Source organism: Sorex fumeus, unplaced genomic scaffold, assembly GCF_029834395.1.
Source record: "Sorex fumeus unplaced genomic scaffold, SorFum_2.1 ptg000072l, whole genome shotgun sequence".
In the NCBI taxonomy this organism is placed as follows: domain Eukaryota; kingdom Metazoa; phylum Chordata; class Mammalia; order Eulipotyphla; family Soricidae; genus Sorex; species Sorex fumeus.
Window position 1 is genome coordinate 50,332,142 of NW_026606129.1, and position 19,533 is coordinate 50,351,674.

Below are 19,533 nucleotides of genomic sequence, written 5' to 3' on the forward strand. Positions count from 1 at the left end.
TATGGTTCTTTGAGCCACATTGGGAGTGCTACTGAGCATGCTCCCTTCGAAGGTTCCCCTGCCCCCGCCCCCCCAAAAAAGGAAAAACAGTGGTAGTTTGTCCAGTTTGACCAGCTCTAGATAAGGAGGTATGTGGAAGTTTTACTGTGAAGTTTCCCCCCTCCCATATTTACAGTTGATAAGTAGTGCATGGAGAAACAACCTTGAAATTATATAACCTGTTCCTTAGATCCTCTACTTACTTCCTGGGTCTTTTTTTTTTTTGAGGAGGGCACACCCAGCAGTACTCAGGAGCTACTTTAATGGTACTAGGTCCATTCTTTTTCTGTACTGGTTGTGATCTTACTCCAAGAAGTGTTTTTTCTTCTCTCCCCCACATTTCTTTGGCGGTTGGGGGACACCCAGCTATCTTCAGGGCTTATTTCTGGCTCAGCTCAAGCATCACTTCTGTTGGCACATGGGGTGCCAGGTATTGGACCTGGTTTGGCCACATGCAGGGTAAGCACCTTACCTGGTATATATCTCTGGCCCCTCTCCCACCTATTTTTAATTGCTTTATAGTAGTTTGTATTAGTAACTTAAAATGTGATATTGCTTATTCTTGTCATTATTATTTTTTTTTGTTCATTATTTATTTTGATGCCTAGATTATCCTAGGTTATGCCAGTGGGAGCCCCTTCAGTATAGCAATTTTGTTTTTTTTTTCTGGGGGGGGTGGGGAACACTCAGCGGTGCTCAGGGCTTACTCCTGACTATGCTCAGAGATCACTCCTGCTGGGATTGGGGGACCATATGTGATGCCAGGGATTGAACCTGGGTTGACCACATGCAAGACAAGCCCTGTACTATTGCTCTGGCCATGGCATCTGTATTCTTTCATGATCACATCATTTATTGACCACTTCCTGACTGGTGCCTCATTACTTTCCAGGCTCCTTGACCCAACCTGTCAATTAGCCCTTTCTATTAGAAGTTTTATTTTCATTTATTGCAGTGGTATCTAGAAACCAAGATGCAGGTTTATGGTGCATGTATTTATTACCTGATGTCTTATATTTTAGCATTTTATTTTTTTAATTTTGGGCTTTCGGGTCATAATATGTTGGTGCTCGGGGCTTACCCCTGTATCTCTGCACAAGGGTCACTCTTGGAGGTGCTCTTCAGGAGACTATGTGGTGCCAGGGATCAGACCTGAGTTGATCACATACAGGGCAAGTATCTTAACCCCTCTACTCTCTCTCACTCTCTAGCCCTGAGTATCTTTTTTTTTTTTTTTTTGCTTTTTGGGTCAAACGTAGCTATGCTCAGGGCAGACTCCTGGCTCTGCACTCAGGAATTACTCCTGGCAATGCTTGGGGGACCATATGGAATGCAAGACAAACACCCTACCCACTGTACTCTCGCTCCAGCCCCCAAACCCCCAATATCTTTCAAAATAAATCTGTATTCACTTCATTATGTGGCAGCTAAATAAAGAACGTTCTGGAATGAATGTCCTTTTAAGAGAGCAGAGAGCTAGAATGCTACTGTGTATGGCCTAACTCACCTGCCCCACCCCCAGTTTATTTCTACTTAAGTGGTAGATTACTTGGGAACTGATTAGTAAGGAAATTATCTGACGCATGACCTGATTTCTAAAGAGGAAGGATATACCTGAATATGCCTGGGATCAGGCTGTGGACTGCTTAGCAATCAGTGCCCATGTCTGTTGTCAGAAATTTGAAGTAAAGGTGGACTGTCCCTGAGGTGACTGGACTATCCCTGAGGTGATTGACTATGAGTGTCCTGTGTTAGAGATGGTCTTTGATGTGGTTCTCCCTTAGGTGGATGCTAGTGTCATGTGAAAAAATGGGTTTCACCTGTGTCCTTTCTGGACATCATTAGACTAAGTAAAGTAAGTAAAGGCCCTCCCATTGATCATTGATTTGCTCGAGCGGGCCCAGTAATGTCTCCATTGGAGACTGTTGTTACTGTGTTTGGCATATCGAATACGTCACAGGTAGCTTGCCAGGCTCTGCCGTGCGGGCGAGATACTCTCCTTGCCGGGCTCTCCGAGAGGGGCCGAGGAATTGAACTCAGGTCGGCCATGTTGGCTGCGTGCAAGGCAAACGCCCTACCGCTGTGCTATGGCTCCAGACTATGTGAGAAAATTAGATCTAGCTCCTTCTCTCACTATACTGAGAATTTCAGGCTGGAGAGATAGCACAGTGGGTAAGGTGTTGGCCTTGCTTGTGGTTAGCCCTGATTTGACCATCTGTATATGGTCCCGATTATTGCAGGGAATGACCCGCCCCACCACAGGCACAGAATTGGGAGTAGCCCCCAAGACTGATGAGTGTGGTAAACCCGGCTCTCCCCTCCTCCCACCACCATCAAATAGAACTATTCTGAGAAGTAAAGGTACAATGGAGAACTATCAGATAATGAAGGACTTGGTTGGGCAGTTTCCAAGAGGCTGGGTGCTAAAGGGTAAGAGGAAGTTAGGAAAAATCCCACTTAGCAAATTAAAATTACAAGCACTTCCTTTGTGCTTGGCAGTGAGGGGGTTTGTGGTTGGCAGTGAGAGGGTGGACCTGATTTGTAGAGAGCTCTTAAGAACTGCCCAGGATACCAGAACCATGTGATGAGGATTGTGATTTAGGCAAGTTAATTTGGTGAGCTGGTCCTAGCTCTGCCTCTTACCGGAAGACTCCTGTGTCACTTTCAGTTCATACTGACAGATCAGAATGAGGTCACTGACAACATGATCCCCAATTTCACTGCTGAGGAAATAGCACAGCGTATCTGGGAGAAACTTATTAGGGATTCTGTATTCTTAGAGTTGAGGCTTCAGTGGAAATTTCAAAAGAGGAGCCCTTGTCCTGCCGAGTTGGTCAGTTATAGCAGGGTGATTCTAAGTCCCTGTGTCTTTAGGTACCTTTCCTCAACTCTGCAGCAGCTTTCAATCCCCTCAGTACCTGCTCTTCATGTAGTCAGGGCCTCAGACCACATGACTCACCTCCTAATGAACATGTTACAGACTATTGTGTCTTTAGGGCAGGGCGTAACTGGGCGGGGGAGGGGGAGGGTGTAACTGGGGGTGGGGAGGGAACCAAGTACTATTTTCCTAAATACTGTGTGGAGAATTGCTGATACTCAGCCAGTGTCTAGAGCCTCTGTTTCTGATTTTAGAGCTGTTTTGGTTGAAGTAATAAGGTTAGCTTGTCTCACAAAGTCAGAATAGGGCTTTCAGAAGGTATGGATAAGCCTGCCTGTTCAACCAAACCTCTATGGCAAGGGAGACGGAGTGGAAGAACAACACTCACCTGGTCTGGGGAGGCTGATGCATCATTTCTTTATTGGGGGTGTGGGGGCACATGACAATGCTTGGTGGCTACACTTGGCACTCAGCTTCAGGAGCCACTGCTATCAGTGTTTGGTGCACCAGGTTGAGCCATGGATTGAACATGGGGGCCTCTGCATACAAAGCATGCACTCCCTCTCTGAGCAGTCTCCTGGGCATTGGTATATAGAAAAGGGATCCCTTCTCCTTCCCTCTCCCTGGGAACTCTTGCCTGAGAGTGGAAACATTTAGCTGTTTTTGAAGAGGTAAAGCTAAAGGAAGAAAAGAAGTTTGGTGTAGTGCCATATGTGAGGAAAAGCAGTGATCTGTGTTAACTTACCCACCAAATATTTGTTGAGTTCTTGTTCCATTGAAGGGCTAAGTTGGATATTATGAGAGTACGCATTCCAGGTTAAATGGAGCATAGTTGTGCCATAGGAATACCTGTAGCTCTCTGTTCAGGAGTATGTACCTGGGAGTTTACTCATTGTTTAATGAATGACAGAGATTGGCTGTTCTTTGATAGGAGCAAAAGCACTCCTGGAGTGGAGAAGTAAGGTCTCAGAAGAGGAGGACGTGGAGCTTGTCTGGTCAGTGCTAGTATCAAGGCTTGTGGAAGAGGCCCAGCATGGTGATGAGAGGTGATGCATGGCATAGCAACCAAGTTGGATGGGAATAGACTTTTCTTGAAATTGAGTGGAATTCCTGGGTCTTCACCCACATCACTGGGTAATGGTGTTGTGTCCATTTTTCAGGGAAGGCCAGGGGAATGCACACATCTGTCTAGTCTCGTCTGTTCCCTTCCCTCCCTGCTCCGAGTTCATACATAGACTGGTCTGGAAGGACATCTCTGAGTCTTTGTGACTTGGGGTTTTTCTGATTGATACTTACCTGCCCTCCTCCCCCACCCTGCTCTTTAGCCTCCATGGAGAAACAGTTTGAATCCAGGACCCAGGTGAACCAGCTTCTTTTGCTGTCCTCAAGGAACATAGGTTAGTAGGGAAAGTTTCTATTAAAAAATAAGAGAGGATTAATTTCAGTCCTGTAAGAGCAAATATTTTTATTCTGTAGTCTTCTTATGAAGAGATTGAAACATTGAATGTGGAATTAAAGAGCATATGGCAGAAGGTAAGGTAGTGTCAGATATTGAGTAGTGGTCAGAACTTGTTGAAGAAAAATCAAGGAAGGGGCTGTAGAGATAGTACTGGCATTAAGGTACTGGCCTTGCATGTCCTTGCCACTATAAAGTTCCCCAAGCATTGCCAAGAAACAAAACAAAAAAATAGAAAATAGAATTTTTGGTTTTGGCCACACCTGATGGTGCTTGGGGGCTACTGCAAGGACCATTGTTCAGGGTTTACACCTAGCTTGTTCAGAGGAACATATGGTGCTGGAGATTGAGCCTGGGCCTTTTGCATGCCAAGCATGGACTCAGTCCATTTTGCTATTTCCTGACTCCAGAAATACAATTTTGTTGTTGGTGGCGGGGGGTTGGGGAAGGGGGCGCCTTGGGTCAATTCCTGGTGGTGCTCAGGGTTTACTTCTGGCTCTTTGCTGAAGGGTTACTCCTTGCATTGCTCCGGGGACCATATTCAGTGCCTGGAATTGAACTTGGGTCAGTCACATGCAAGGCAAGTAGTCCCAAGAAATAGAATTCTTACTGGGAACTTTTTGATACTGCAGCATATTTATGGGGGATAAAAAAGGCATGTAAGAACAAATAATAGGTGTTTCTGTGATACTGTTTCATGGTTGGGCCACACTTTGTGGTATTCAGGGACTACTCCCAGTTCAGTATTTGGGGGTTGCTCCTGGCAGTGCTCAGGGCACTATGCAATGCCTCAAGCCCTGGCTTCCTGCTAGTAAAGCAGGTACTCAGTCTGTTGAGCTCTCTCTGTGGCCCTGTGATATCTGATTTTTTTTCATCTAAATAAAACAAGTTTCATTATTTTATTTGCCATTTGCTTAAGTTATTATCTCTGTTCACACTGTTAATTTTTATTGTAGCTGGGTTTATTTTATTCTGTATTTACCTAGAAAACAAGGACTTCTGAAAACTGATTGAGATTTATGAAATGGTTTTTAAATATCTTTGTCAAGAGAATTGCTGCTGTTCTGTTGCACTATCTGTTGCTCTGACTTCCTGAATGGTAGGCCCCGGATAATCACTGACCTCTTATTTGTCTGGTAACCACAAGCAAGCCATGCCTGAGGTTTGTTGAGGAGGATGACTGCTTTCTGGGTGAGGGATAGATAAAGTCAGAGCATGTTTGCTCTTTAGATCCTTTTCTCCCAATTCTTCTATGACCCCCACCTCTTTTTGTCCATTGTGATGGCCAGGACAACCTTGGTTGTGGTGCTCCTTGGGCGTTTAGCTTTGGCACTTATGCACATTTTAGGTGCAGTGCTTTCGAGGCTTGCACACTTGGTTGGGGTGCTTGAGGGCTTTTGGCCAGTCTTGCTGGAGGTCACATACTCTAGTTGTGCTCATTGAAGTGTTAGTTCACATTTGGTTGCACTGTGTTAGACATTTGCACACCGTTGTGGCACCGTAAATCCCAGCATTAGTGCCACCCTGATTGTACTCCATGTGAGCATTGATTCTAGCCAAATTCTGAGCTTTCCTTGGGTTCACCAACAGAATGTTTCAGATGTGATTTCATTGAAGTTTAATGTATCTGATCTGTAAAAGTGCAGTTTGTATGTAGGCTTTGGTGCCAGGCACTAGACTTTGTGCTATGGAAGGATGTGAGGAAGTAATCCCTACTAGTGATCCGTAAGACTCTTGTGGAGACTAAGAGGCCTCTGGAGTCTGCTCCATTGTCAGTGTCAAACTCAATACTAGCAGACTCAATACTAAGAAAAACTAGCTGAGGTCATGATAAGAAGTCTGAAAAGTAGACTTGTAAACTTTAAATTTGACCTCTTTGAGTCAGCTGTAGCTCTTTTCAGGGTGGACCCTCCTGCTACTCAAGTTTACAGATGCACTAATTTTTGGAGTGTGAGAAGTGGAAAGTCTGGTTTTAAGAGAAGGCTGATGGCTTTCTGAGGTTTCTGTTTGAATTATGAGTTTGTAAAGACTACTTGGTTAAAAAACAAAAATAAAATTCCAGCTCACCAAATAAGTGCTACTAGTTAACTGGTGAATTTACTTTATTTTTATTTTTTATTTTTTAAATATATATATATAAAGTTTGCATTTTTTTCCCAAATATTTGCTAAATATAGCAGGTAATGGTGTGAAGGTAGCAGAGGCCTGGAAGTGTGTGCCCTTCCTTGGGATGAGAAGCTTCTCTCAGTAACTGTGATTCCTTGGTTTTTGTGACCATATTCTCAACCTGTTAAGAAATGTCTCAAGCCCAGTATATCTTGCTGTCTTAGAATAAACATCTTGACAAAGGTATGGAACACCCTCTCCTTAGTCTCTTAGTTGGTGGCTGCCCTGATTATGCCTCTCTTCCTATTAAAGCCTCATCCAAGGATAACTCAGGTCAGAGACAATCATAGAGACAGAGGCTAAATTTCGTTTAACAGTCAAGCTCTACAGGGCCGCTTAGTCTGAGAAAACAGAATCACAACAGTTTCACACTACAGTTTGAAACTCCTCTCTCTTTTGCTTGTGATTGCTCCCTCTGTTTTTCTGTTTTTTTTCACTAACTCACAATGCAGATAGATCAGTGGCTGTTTCCTGGATCTGTGAGGGTCCAGCTTGTTAGGAGTACTGTTTAGCTATGCAGTTCTTCATAGTATCATTAAAAATATTTCATTATTAAAGTTTAGGTAATAATGTTGGAAGTTGTATTAATATTTATGATTTCCAGTCAACATACCTCACCACCCAGTTATCACCTGTGCCTGCAGCCACAGAACTTTTATTTGATTCTTCAAGGAAATTCAAATGGCTGGCTTGCGTGCCTGTCATGTGATGTCCCAGGTTTGATTCCTGGCACCCTGGAGGATATAGTCCTGGTGCCCTCAAGCCATGTCACCAAGAGTTTCCTGCCAGGGTCCCTAAGCAATTCTTAGGAGACCCCCCCAAAAAAATCAGTTATGCTTAAAGACCCAAAATAAAAATTTCACATACAGTAGAGATCATTTAAATAGTGCTCAGAATAAATGAACTTTCAAAGCGAGATTGGGAATGGTAGAACTTCTAATGTATTCACATTAGAAATCAATTGAAGATTTGTTGGACCCGAAGATAGAATATCTGAAAAATTAGACTGTGATTGGTGAGGTCCCTGTCTATTTGAATTTTGGAATACCATCCATGCCTGACAGTGATCTAGCTTTGAAATTCAAGTGATCTTGTCACTGCTGAGAAGAAGAAAACATTATCTGGCGTGAAATCAGGAGATTCTGGCCACCACACAAAACTACTCTATAGAGCAGTTTCCTCCCACAACCTAGGACCAGGTTAGTTTAGCGTTACCCATTTGTTAAGAAGATCTTTTAAATTTTTTTTTCCTTATCTATTTTTGCTTTTTATTTTTTAATTCATAGGTTCTAAAATGCAGAAATAGTTATTGAGTGGAAGGCCCTTTTTCCTTTTTGCTAAAGCAATGATTAGAGCCTGCAGAAAAAGGAGGTAGAGACAGTGAGAAGTGAGGACAAGAGTTCCTTGAGTTACATTAACATGGTGTAAATCTTCTGTGGCAGACAGTAGCTGGGGAGTTTCTGGAGCTTTGAGGAAAGCACAGTGAAGTCATGTTTTTCTCCATCTTTCTTTGTTTCTTAGTGGACACATTTGTCTGAATCTGTGCTCTAGTCCCTGAGAAATATCCCAGTGTTCTTTGCTAGGAAAGCTCAGCAATGCAGGAGTAGATAGGACCTGACTCTCTATCTTTGGCTTTTAGTTCCCTGGGAGCTGGTGTTCTCTGGTCCCACTCTGGGCAAGCCTGTTCTGAGCTAGCTGGGCAGGGGTGTCTGTCTTGTTCTGCAGAATCAGCCTTGTTTGATACTGTTTCACTGCCTAGATACAGAAATATCTAGAATTGCAGTGCAGGGCTTACAAAAATCTGCAAGGCCATCTTTTTACTTTTTGCTCTAGGATTTGGAAGTTTACCCTTTAAATTCTTTCAGAGAATTTGTGATTATTTAAATTTGTAACTTGCAAGGATGTGGTATGCAGAAGGGCCAAGGAGAGTCGTATGTGGGAGGGAAGGAATTCTGCAATCAAGAAAGCCTGGGCAAAGAGGATGAGCACTAGTTGTGTCTTGTCTTTCTATAAACAAGGTTTGTTGCTCTGACAATTTCTGGTATGGTTGCAATGTTCTTGATGGTGAGCTTTAAGAATGTGACCCCAAATGGGATGTGGTTAAAAGCAGGTCACAACTTCAAACACCTGGCTACTAAAATATTTGTATATTCAGTACAGTGATGGCTTATAGTAAAGGGGCTTGAGCTCCCAGTAACCAGGGGCTGGGAAATCAATATTGTGAGACTGTGGCAGGGCCTAAAGTCAGTGGTGGGTAAACCTGAGTAGGGAGCTGGGGATGTCTGGAGTCCACTTTTTTTTTTTTTTTTTTTTTTTTTTGCTTTTTGGGTCACACCCGGCGATGCTCAGGGGTTACTCCTGGCTCATGCACTCAGGAATTGCTCCTGGCGGTGCTCGGGGGACCATATGGGATGCTGGGAATTGAACCTGTGTCGGCCATGTTGGCTGCGTGCAAGGCAAACGCCCTACCCGCTGTGCTATCGCTCCAGCCCCTGGAGTCCACTTTTAATATTTCATCTGCCTCCTCTGTTCTAGGGTTTGATTAGCCAGTTAGGTCAGGAAGAACAGCAATCAGCATACTTTTTCTGAACTTAATTCACTGAAATCAGATTAGCATATTAGTTTTTGACTACGGCACTTATTTTTAATCTGTAGTGTGCTGGAAAGAATATAAGGAACCTCATCTTTTAATTTCAAAGTGTTAAATTGTGTGATTACTGCTTTTTTTCTTTTTGGGGGGTGTTTTTGGGCCACACCAGCAATACTCAATGGTACTCCTGGCTCTGCACTCAGGAATTACTCCTGGTGGTACTCAGGACCATATGGGATGTCAGGGATTGAACCAGGTTGACTGTGTGCAAGACAAGCACCCTCTCTGCTGTACTCTTTCACTAGTTCTGTCTACTGCTTTTATGAATTACTTAGGGATTTAGCGGAAATCTGCTGAGTGCCTTCTTGGTGGTAGGCAGCTAGTGGTGTGAAGAACAGCAAGAGTCTGTACTCAGATATTCCTGCAGGTAGCTCTTCTCTGTCCTTCCTCTCTGAGAAACCCTTGGCATTCATCCCTGACCTGGACAGAGACACCTTCCTGCCTTTACAGTGAGTGTATTCCTTTTTGTCTTTGTACCAATGGGGAAGAGAGAGTTTGGAGAGAGTGAAGGAGTTTTATTTGAATAAGCAACGACTCAGAAAGCAGCCTGTTCGTAATATATAAATGCTGAGTTTATTGCCTCTTGTGTTTAATCATTAGTAAAGTATGTAAATGTTAGTGGAATACTTTTGTACGAGAATGAGTGTTGCATAGCAAATAAAGCGTCATACCTAGCAGAGGGTAGGTAGTCAGTAAATATGCACTGAAGTGTTAATTATTGTTGAGCTGTCTTGAGATAATTGTAATTTGCTTTAATTGGGTTCTTGGGTGCCACACAGATATGTAGATGTGGTAATTCATTCCTACTTGTATTTTACGGAATCTGGCTACCCACTTTTCACCTCTTCCCCCACCTCCTAATCCTGCCGCTGCCGCTGCCAGATGCATTTAGACCTTATTCTTGTCTTTGAGCTCAGTTTATCTTTTATGTTCTCAGATTGGTCCAAAGCCTCATGTGTTTTGCTCTGTTTATTTTATAATTAGCCTATTTTAACTCTGGTTTTTCTTTTCTTCAAAGTTCATAAGAGGGACTGAGAGGTAGTACAGTGGGCACTTGCCTTAACACTTGCCTTTCAGACAGACTTGGGTTTGATCCCCAGCATCCCATGGTCCCATGAATCCTCCATGAGTAATCTCTGAGTGCAGAGCTAGGAGGAAGCCCTGTGTGTGTGTGTGGGGGGGGGGCATATTAAAAGAGTACATAGCAATTTATAATCTTAAAGTGTTTTTTTAAAAAATTATAGTGAAAACATAACAGGAATAGGACACATAATACAGTGAGTAGGGTGCTTACCTGGATGTCGCTGGCCTGGGTTTGATCTGTGACATCCTATATGGTCTCCCAGCACCTCTATGAGTGAGCACTGAGCACGGATCCAGGAGTAAGCCTTGAGCACTGTTGAGAGTGCTGCTCCCCTAGTTTTTTTTTTTTTTTTAAATCGCGAAGAAAAAAAAGCACATAGAATTTGCCATCTTAAACTGTTTTGAAGGATGTTGGTCCATATTGAGTGGTGCTCAGGAACTGTGTATCTCTCTGGCCTTCCATCTTAAATGTTTTTCAGTTTTCTGTTCAGTCATGAGTAATATTTAACAAAAGTATGTAGTGTTCATTGGAATGTAGAAAGGGCTTTTTTCCAGTGAGTTTTATTAGATCAGTTGTTAAAAATCTACCTGGATTAAAAACCAGGGTCTAATGGCATTTGACCATTCAGCCATGGATTTTGTGGTTTGGTTTTTGGGCCACATCTGGCATTATCCATGGACTGCTCCCAGTTTGGTGCTGATGGGATGTGGACCTCAGTGGAGCTTGATACCATGTAGTCCCCTGGGATTGACCTGACTGCAGGCTCCAACACTCAGCCTTTGATTAAAAAAAAAAAAAAAAACCAAAACAGTTTCAGTAACATGAGTAGGCAGTATTAACATTTATGGCTATTTTTTTAAAACTTAAAAATTGATTTACTGTGAGATAGACCATTACAAAACAAAGCTGTTCAAGATTGGATTTCAATCATACAGTATTCCAACACCCATCCCTCCACCAGTGTACGTTTCCCAGCACCAGTGTCCCCAGGTTTCCTCCCATCACCCTCCACCCACTGTCTGCCTCTGTGGCAGTTGCTTTTCTCTCTCTCTCTCTCTCTCTCTCTCTCTCTCTCTGTCTCTCTCTCCCTCTCTCTCCCTCCCTCCCTCCCTCCCTCCTTTTGGGCATTGTGGTTAGCAATATTGATACCAGAAGATTATCAAGAATATCCCTTACCTACTTTTAACCCTCAGACCTTGTCCAGCGTAGCATGATCATTCCCAGCTATTATTGTCATACTGGTCTCTTCTCTATCTTACCTACCTTCAGCCCCACACACACTAATCAATAGTTGGTTAGTTCCAGCTATTGATTAGTTCTCTTAACCCTTGTTTTCTCTGGCCATGGATATTATTCTTCTACTATATATATATATATATTTTATATACCACAGACATTTATGGGTTTTGTTTATTTTTTGTTTTTATTTTTTGCACCACACACAAAAATCAAGGTTTACTCCTGGTTCTGCACTCAGGGTTTATTCCCCTTGGGTTTGGGAGACCATATGGGGTGCTGAGAATTGGACTGGGTTTTGCTGACTGCAAGGCAAGCACCTTAACCTCTGTCTCTTGCCCCCATCTTATAGCTGCATAGTATTCCATTGCATATATGTGTGTGTGTGTGTGTATATATATATATATATATATAACTGCAACTGCTTTATCAGTTTATTTGTCATTGGACATTTGAGTTGTTTCGATATCTTGGCTATTCTGAACATGGGTATATGTGTATCTTTTCAAGTTAATAGTTTTTTTTGTTCTGGGGTCAAGAAGTGAAATTACTGGGTTGTATGAAAGTTCTGTTCTTATTTATTGAGAACCTTTCATACTGATTTCCACAAAGGCGTGTAACCAGATGATGTTCCCACCAGCAGCTTCCTTTTCCATCACCTCCCCACCAACACTGGTTGTTCCATCTTTTTGATGTATGCCATTTTCATTAGTGTGAGGAGGTATTGTAATTTTGATTAGCTTTTCCGTGATGATGAGTGATAAATACCTTTCCATAAGTCAACCACTCAGCTCTAGATTTGAGCCTTACCTTGATTCTCATCTTCTGGTACTTGTTTATACCTGAGCAAGTTTATCACCCATGTATTCAGTCTTTACTTCTTTCTTGCCTTTGTTGGAAAAAAACAAAACAAAACCACCACCACAAACTATTGGTTTTCCTGGACCTCTGTTTTTGGTATCTAAGTGAGTCTTTGCAAGAGTTTAACCAAACGAGAAAAGTATTCAGAGTACTGTTTGTGTTCAGTTGAGTGTTGTGAAGCACTTGTTTCTCAGACATGGTATTTTTTTCCTCCCACATATTTTTACTTTTAAATTTCTCACTGTGCATGTGACCCTTTGGTGGGTTCCTTAGCCCTAGGGCATGTTGGCAGGACTGCCCCACACCTCTAGTGCTGTTTCTACAGTACAGAGGACATGAAGAAACTTGCCTTTGCCTCTTATTAGGGGAAACTTCATTTGCTTCCTGAGCTTGAGAAATTTGAGGGTGACACCTTGGTGACACATCACTGACTTAACACCTTTTTCATCTGATGCCAAAGAGTGAAAAAGGCCCGTTTTTAACTCTGAACAAGAATTCTTCCTGTCTCTTTAGTTTGTAAAGCACAAATGAAAAATATTTCACTCTAATTTCCATTTTGTTGTTCATGTTGTCGGCCATTAGAACAGTTAAAAACTGGATAACCTTTCCAAGTTTTTATATTGTTTGATGTTTACTTTTTTTTTTTTTTTGGCTTTTTGGTTATACGCATGGGTGCTCAGGGCTTACTGTGGCTCTATTCAGGGATCTATTCTATGGGGACTATATGGGGTGTCAGGGATTGAACCCAGGTTAACCTCATGCAAGGAAAGCACCCTACCCATAGTACTGTCACTTCAGCCCTTTGTCTGTCTGTCTGTCTGTCTGTCTCTCTCTCACACACACCCACACACCCTTTTTTCCTTTTGGTTTGCTTTTGGACCACACCTCGCAGTGCTCAGAGCTTAACTTCTGGATCTGTGCTTAAGGATTACTCCTCTCAGGCCTCAAAGCACCACATGTGGTGCCAGTGGTTGGCCGTATGCAATTACTGCTCATTATACTATCATATCACTCTGGTTCTTTTTATTTATTTTTCAGTCTGAAATTTATTTAAAAATTATTATTTTTTGTTTTGGGCCACACCTGGCAATGCTCAGGGGTTACTTCTGTGTCTGCACTCAGGGATCATTCCTGGCTGTGCTCGGGGGAACATATGGAATGCTGGGAATCAACCCAGGCTGGCCACCTGCCAGGCAGAGGCCTTCCCCACTGTACTATCTCTCCAGCCCCATGTGTGTACTTTTTTTTTTTTAACTTCTTTTTTTGGTGGTGCCAGAATTTGAAACCAGGTATCCCACAAGTACTTACATTTCTAGTAATGCTAGTCTCTAGGTCTTTGAGCTATTTCTCCAGCCTTGAAAGTTTGAATTGCTGCCCTAGGAGATGGCTTAAAGTGCTGGAGCTCAGCTTTGCGTGAAGACACCTTGGTTTTGAGACTCAGTACAACACGGTTAACTTAGCACTGTCAGGTATGGCGCCCCCCCCGCCCCCGCCCCCAAACAAAAACCAAAACAGAATGACTTTTTGGTGAGGGTATTGCCCGCATTCAGTAGTACTTAGGGCTTACACATAGCTTTGCGCTTGGTTTCAGTGTTTGGAGACCATGAGGTCCTCAGGATCAAACCTGGGCCTTCAGCATGCTGAATAGATGCTTTGCAATTTGACAGTTGAAGTATTAGTTTTAGGTAACATAGCATTTGGAGATTAAGTATTACTGGAGTCTAGGGTAGTGCTGAGTTGAGATATAGTAATGGGCACTGCACTGTGTACAGGTGCAGAGGAATGAGATACTTGTTCTGATTACCCATTTTTCAGTAAGACAACATCTGCAGCCTTACCTTCTGTACTGTCTCCCTAACCCTCAGTAGGGCAAATTCTGCAACTTCTGTCAGTGCTACCACTATCACTAAGTTCTGCTGAGATATATTCTTGAATTTCCCTGAGAACTTACTGATACTCAGAGACTGTGATGTGTGTGTGTGTGTGTGTGTGTGTGTGTGTGTGTGTGTTGTGAAAATGATTGTCTGACTCTGCCATAGTCTTCTGATTCCTGAGCACCTTCTCCTTTCACTGGGCATGTTCTTTCTGGTCACAGTCTCTATGTGGCAGTGACTGGGTGTTAACTCTTTTTGGTTCCTGAAAAGAGGAGGTGGAGAGGGGCCGGAGCTGTGCTTGCCTTGCACATGGCAAACCCGGCTTCTGTTCGTACCCAGCACCACATATGGTCCCTAATCCTCACTAGGAATTATCCTGAGTACAGAGCCAGGTGTAAGTCCTGAGAATTGCCCCGTCTGGTCCAAAACAAAAAACAAACAGCACCCCCCCCCCCAAAAAAAAAAAAGAGGAGGAGGAGAATTTCTGTAGTGCCTTCATCTCTGAATTACCAAGTGTGTGAGTATAAGGCTGTGTAAAAACCTTCCCGAGGAATGTCCTAATATGGGTATGAGAATGCAGTCTGCCAAGATCCTAGCTTGGGGAGATGTGAGTCTTGTTTTTAGGAAGTTAGCAACAGAATGACACTGGTTGCCTTTGCCAAGTTGCCAATGGGTCTTTTCTTCCCAGAGCATGGAAAACCAGCACTCGCAGTTGGAGTTGTGCCCTGGACATCACCCACTTGCTAAATGCAGAGCACTTAGTCATGCGCATGAAATAGATACCCATGTCGTCATGTGTCCACAGATAGCAGACTGAGCTTATATTCCTGGTAGGACAGGGTGTGTCTCACTATTTTCATATAAACTGATGCTCCATGGCGCCGCATCTGGCTCCATGGTCAGTCGCCACCCCTCACTGTGCTCAGGGACCACATGTGGTGGTGCCATGTGGTGGTGCCAGGACTCAAACCCTTGCCCTTGTTGCAGCCACATGTAGGCACATTCCTTAACCTCCCTACCATTTCTCTGACCTTGCAAATAAGTTGAAAGGTTTAAGATGGAGAATCAGTTTAGAAAAGTAAAAGATCAACTGGCACTAGCACTATCCTCCCATTGTTCATCGATTTGCTCGAGTGGGCCCAGTAACGTCTCCATCATGAGACTTGTTGTTATTGTGTTTGACATATCGAATACGTCATGGGTAGTTTGCCAGGCTTTGCCATGCGGGCGAGATACTCTCAGTAGCTTGTCGGGCTCTCCGAGAGGGGTGGAGGAATTGAACTCAGGTCAGCCAGGTCGGCTGTGCAAGGCAAAAGCCCTACCTGCTGTGCTATCATTCCAGCCCAAAAGATCAACTAAAACTGTAAGAGTAACAAAATTTAAAATATGGCATGCAGGGATTGAATCTGGGTCAATGCATGGAAGGCAAATGTACTATCTTCTGTACTATCTCTCCACTCCCCAAAAATGTTTTAAGTTCTGATTTTTTACTTTAAAAGTAATTTATAGTTAAGGTAATAAGTTTACAATGTATTGATCATAATTTATGGTTTCAGTGTACAAGGTTACCTGATCCCACTACCACTATGCTGTTTTTTTTCCTTTTATGTATCCAATCTGCCTGAAATTTGTGAAATAATTGAAGGGAAAGCATAATTACTTTTGTTTTTCTGATGGCCCCATGCCCCAGTGTCTTTGAGCAGCTCCATTGCAAACTGGCTTGGGAGTTCTTACTCTGAACAGTTCCACGGTCTACTCTGCCCCATGTGTCATTGCCTTAATACAGAAGTTGTTTCTTGTTGCTTTGGATGGGGTGGGGATGCACAGTGGCAGAGCTGAGGGGCTGCTCCAGCTCAGTGTGAGAGATTGCACTGGGTGGTGTTCTGGGAACTATAGAGTGGGCAGGGCTCTCTCTCCAGCCCCCAGTCTGTTTTTTCATTTTCTATTGATATTTCTTTGGGTCTACATCTGTCAGTGTTTAGGGGCTGCTCCCTAAACACTGGGGTGGGGACCGTGTATCCAGGATAGAAGTACCATGGCCTCTGGCATGCAAAACATGTACCTTAGCCTCTTGAACTTTCGGGGAGGGGGTGGCAGTCTCTTCTGGAGCCATACCACATCATCTCATTATCAGTATTATCTAGACATGTCAGAAGTCCCCATCACTCTTTCAGAGAGAGAGAGAGGGAGAAAAGAGAGAGAGAAATGAAGTCAATCCAAAATGTACTCCTTTGGGAGAGAAAAGAGTAAGAGGGAGAGAGAAGAAAGGGGAAGGGAAAGGAATGGGGAGAGAGAGAAGACTTAATTATTACATTTGCCATATTGCACTCTCTCCATACAAAAAACACAGTTATTTTTTTCTTTATGGGGTCAAAAGGGGTAGGGGAAGAGAGCGTGCATGCCACATACAAATTAAGAGAGTGATTTAATTTTAACACTTTTATTTGCTATACTTATTTGTCTAATGTCTTGCTATATTCTAAATAACATATTTCAATATATCCATATTTAAAAGTATATATGATATTTTTACATTTCTATAAAAAACTTAAAAATTCACTGTGGGGAGGGGCAGGGAAAAAGTCCACTGTGGGACTGGAGAGGTGGTACAGAAGTTAGTGCTTGCCTTGCATTCTGTAGGCCCTGTTTAGATCTCTGTCACCCCATATGTTCCCCTCACACACACACACCCCCCAATGTATATTGTGTTGGGTTTTTTTTTTTGCTTTTTTGGGTTATATCCGGTGATGCACAGGGATCACTCCTGGTTCATACACTCAGGTATTACTCCTGGCAGTGTTGGGGGATCATATGGGATGCTGGGAATCTAACCCGGGTTGGCCGCGTGCAAGGCAAATGCCCTAACCACTGTGCTATCACTCCAGCTCCATAGATTGGTTTTTTTTTTTTTTTTTTTTTTGCTTTTTGGGTCACACCTGGCGATGCTCAGGGGTTACTCCTGGCTCATGCACTCAGGAATCGCTCCTGGCGGTGCCCAGTGGACCATATGGGGTGCTGGGAAGCGAACCTGTGTGGGTCATGGCTGCATGCAAGGCAAACGCCCTACCCGCTGTGCTATGGATCCAGCCCCCATATATTGTATTTTTGATGGAGCCTGTCACATTCCTTTGCCAAATGTAAGTTGGTGGCTCACCACTGTATAGGGGTGAGATTGGATGCAACTCTGGCTAGATGTTTTTGGTAGAAACACATAGTATGTAGAGACGGTATCTGCATGACATTGAAACTATGCGTATGCTAAAGTCTTGTTTTTCCCTTCTTTTGCAGGCTCTGGAAGCTCTGGGATGGAGCAGGTGTGCAGAGGGTGAGGACCCTGCTGTGGGACCACATCACTTGCTTCCTTTCATAGTGAGACCATCAGCTTGATCAGACCCAGCCTGGGTTGAGGATGTCTGTGGACCTTTTGCTGCTGTTCCCCGTCTGGGGGAGGACCTTTCTCCTTCTGCTATCCGTGGCCGGGGCTCAGTCCCACTGGCCCAGTGAACCTTCGGAGGCTGTCAGAGACTGGGAGAACCAGCTTGAGGCATCCATGCACTCGGTGCTCTCAGACCTCCATGAGGCTGTGCCCACAGTGGTTGGCATTCCTGATGGCACGGCTGTCGTGGGACGCTCATTTCGAGTGACCATTCCAACAGATTTAATTGCCTCCAATGGAGAACTCATCAAGGTGAGGCTTGAATATAAAGTACAAATGAGGTAGAAATCTTATTTAAGTTTTGATTTAGTAATCTTTCAATTTTTCAAAAAAATTTTTTGGTTGGGGTAGGGGGTTTAGGACATACCTGGCAGTGCTTAGGAACTGTTTCTGGCTCTGTGGTCAGGGATCATTCCCAGGGGTTTTCAGGGGACCATGTGGTACTAGGGATCAAATCTAAGACTCCCACACGCAAAGCATACTCTCAGTCTTTTGAGCCATCTGCCTAGCTCTAGTTTTTCCAATTCTCAACTCCAGCAATTTTGAGTTCAATTCTTCCAAGACCTGCTCTAGCTTAGTGCCTTTTAAGAGAGGGACACCCACTGATGTTCACAGAGGGTCCCCATATATCTCAGAATAGCATTCTAAATTTTTATTTTTGCTCTCATTCTGAGGGCGTCACCTTTAAAAAGCTGTTACATCTGTGCTTAGGTATCTGGGTCATTGAATTTAGAAGTTTTATGTGTAGGAAAAGTTCACCTTTTGTGGGCATAAGCCAAAGAACTAGAAAAATTCAAAGGTGTTGAACCAGCTTTTCTCTTTTTTTGTGGTGTGGCAGTGGTGCTCTGAAGCAGTGCTCAGGGTGTGTGGGACCACTCCTGGTGATACTTGCCAACTGGACCCAGTGGTTCAGGTCCAGTGATGAAGAATATATATGTTCCTCATTCCAATATACCCCAGCTCTATCCCAGCAGTGCTCAGGGCCTAGTTTCCATTTTTATGAAAACATTATTTTAAATTGAATCACCTTGAGATACACAGTTTATTTGTAACTGTGTATTCATGATTGCATTTCAGTCATACAGTGTCGCCAGATTCTCTCCAGGGCCCCAGCCTGCCTTACAATACTGTTACTGAAAAAGTATCATGCAGATCCTAGCTTTTTAATTTTGCAGTGGGCAGAACTTACTCTGTGCTCAGGGATCGCTCCTGGTGGAACTTGGGGAACCATATGTGGCGCGTGTACAAGGCAAGCACTCAACCTTTTGTACTATCACTATGAACCCTATTTTCCTTTAAGTAGGGTCATATTTAAGGTTAGGAGGATGCCAGCAGTGCTTGATTGGGTATGGTATGAGCCTGGCAGCACAGTGTTCAGGCCCGATGAAGCTTGTGGAACACTAGAGCCACTCTGACAGGACTGAGGGTTCATCAGGGCACATGAGGTAGTGCTTGGGGCCACCAAGGCTACACTTGGTGGTATTTGCGGGTGGGAGGTTCATGTTGTACCAGAGATTGAACTCTTGTGCCTTGTACATACTGAGAATGTGTTCTTACCACTTGGACAGTATGCCAGGCGGGAACCTATTTTTTGGGTGGTGGGTGAGGTGCCATGGCTCTTAGTACTCAGGATCCACTAGGAAGTATTGGGGTTGGAGAGGGCCATATGGTGCCAGGGACTGAACCCCTGGCCTCAGACATACAAAGCTCATTCTCTCCCACTTAAGTTACATCCCTGGCTCCAAACCCATATTTTAAATAAGGCTTAAAGTGGTCAGCGCAATAGTACAGTTTGTAGAGTGCTTGCCTTGTATGCCGCTCACCCAGATTTGACCCCTGGTACCACATATGGT

The 19,533-nt window shown here is 43.6% G+C and overlaps 1 protein-coding gene across 3 annotated transcripts in view; it reads left to right on the plus strand.

The window, feature by feature from the left end:
- The window catches only part of DAG1 (dystroglycan 1), a 64,174-nt gene that overhangs the window by 28,610 nt on the left and 16,031 nt on the right, over positions 1 to 19,533 (plus strand). For all 3 annotated transcript variants that reach the window (XM_056129038.1, XM_056129036.1, XM_056129037.1), the window contains exon 2: positions 17,533 to 17,932. In XM_056129038.1, the coding sequence (XP_055985013.1) occupies positions 17,654 to 17,932 (279 nt within the window). In that variant the 5' untranslated portion in view covers positions 17,533 to 17,653. The remainder of the gene's footprint in view (positions 1 to 17,532; positions 17,933 to 19,533) is intronic.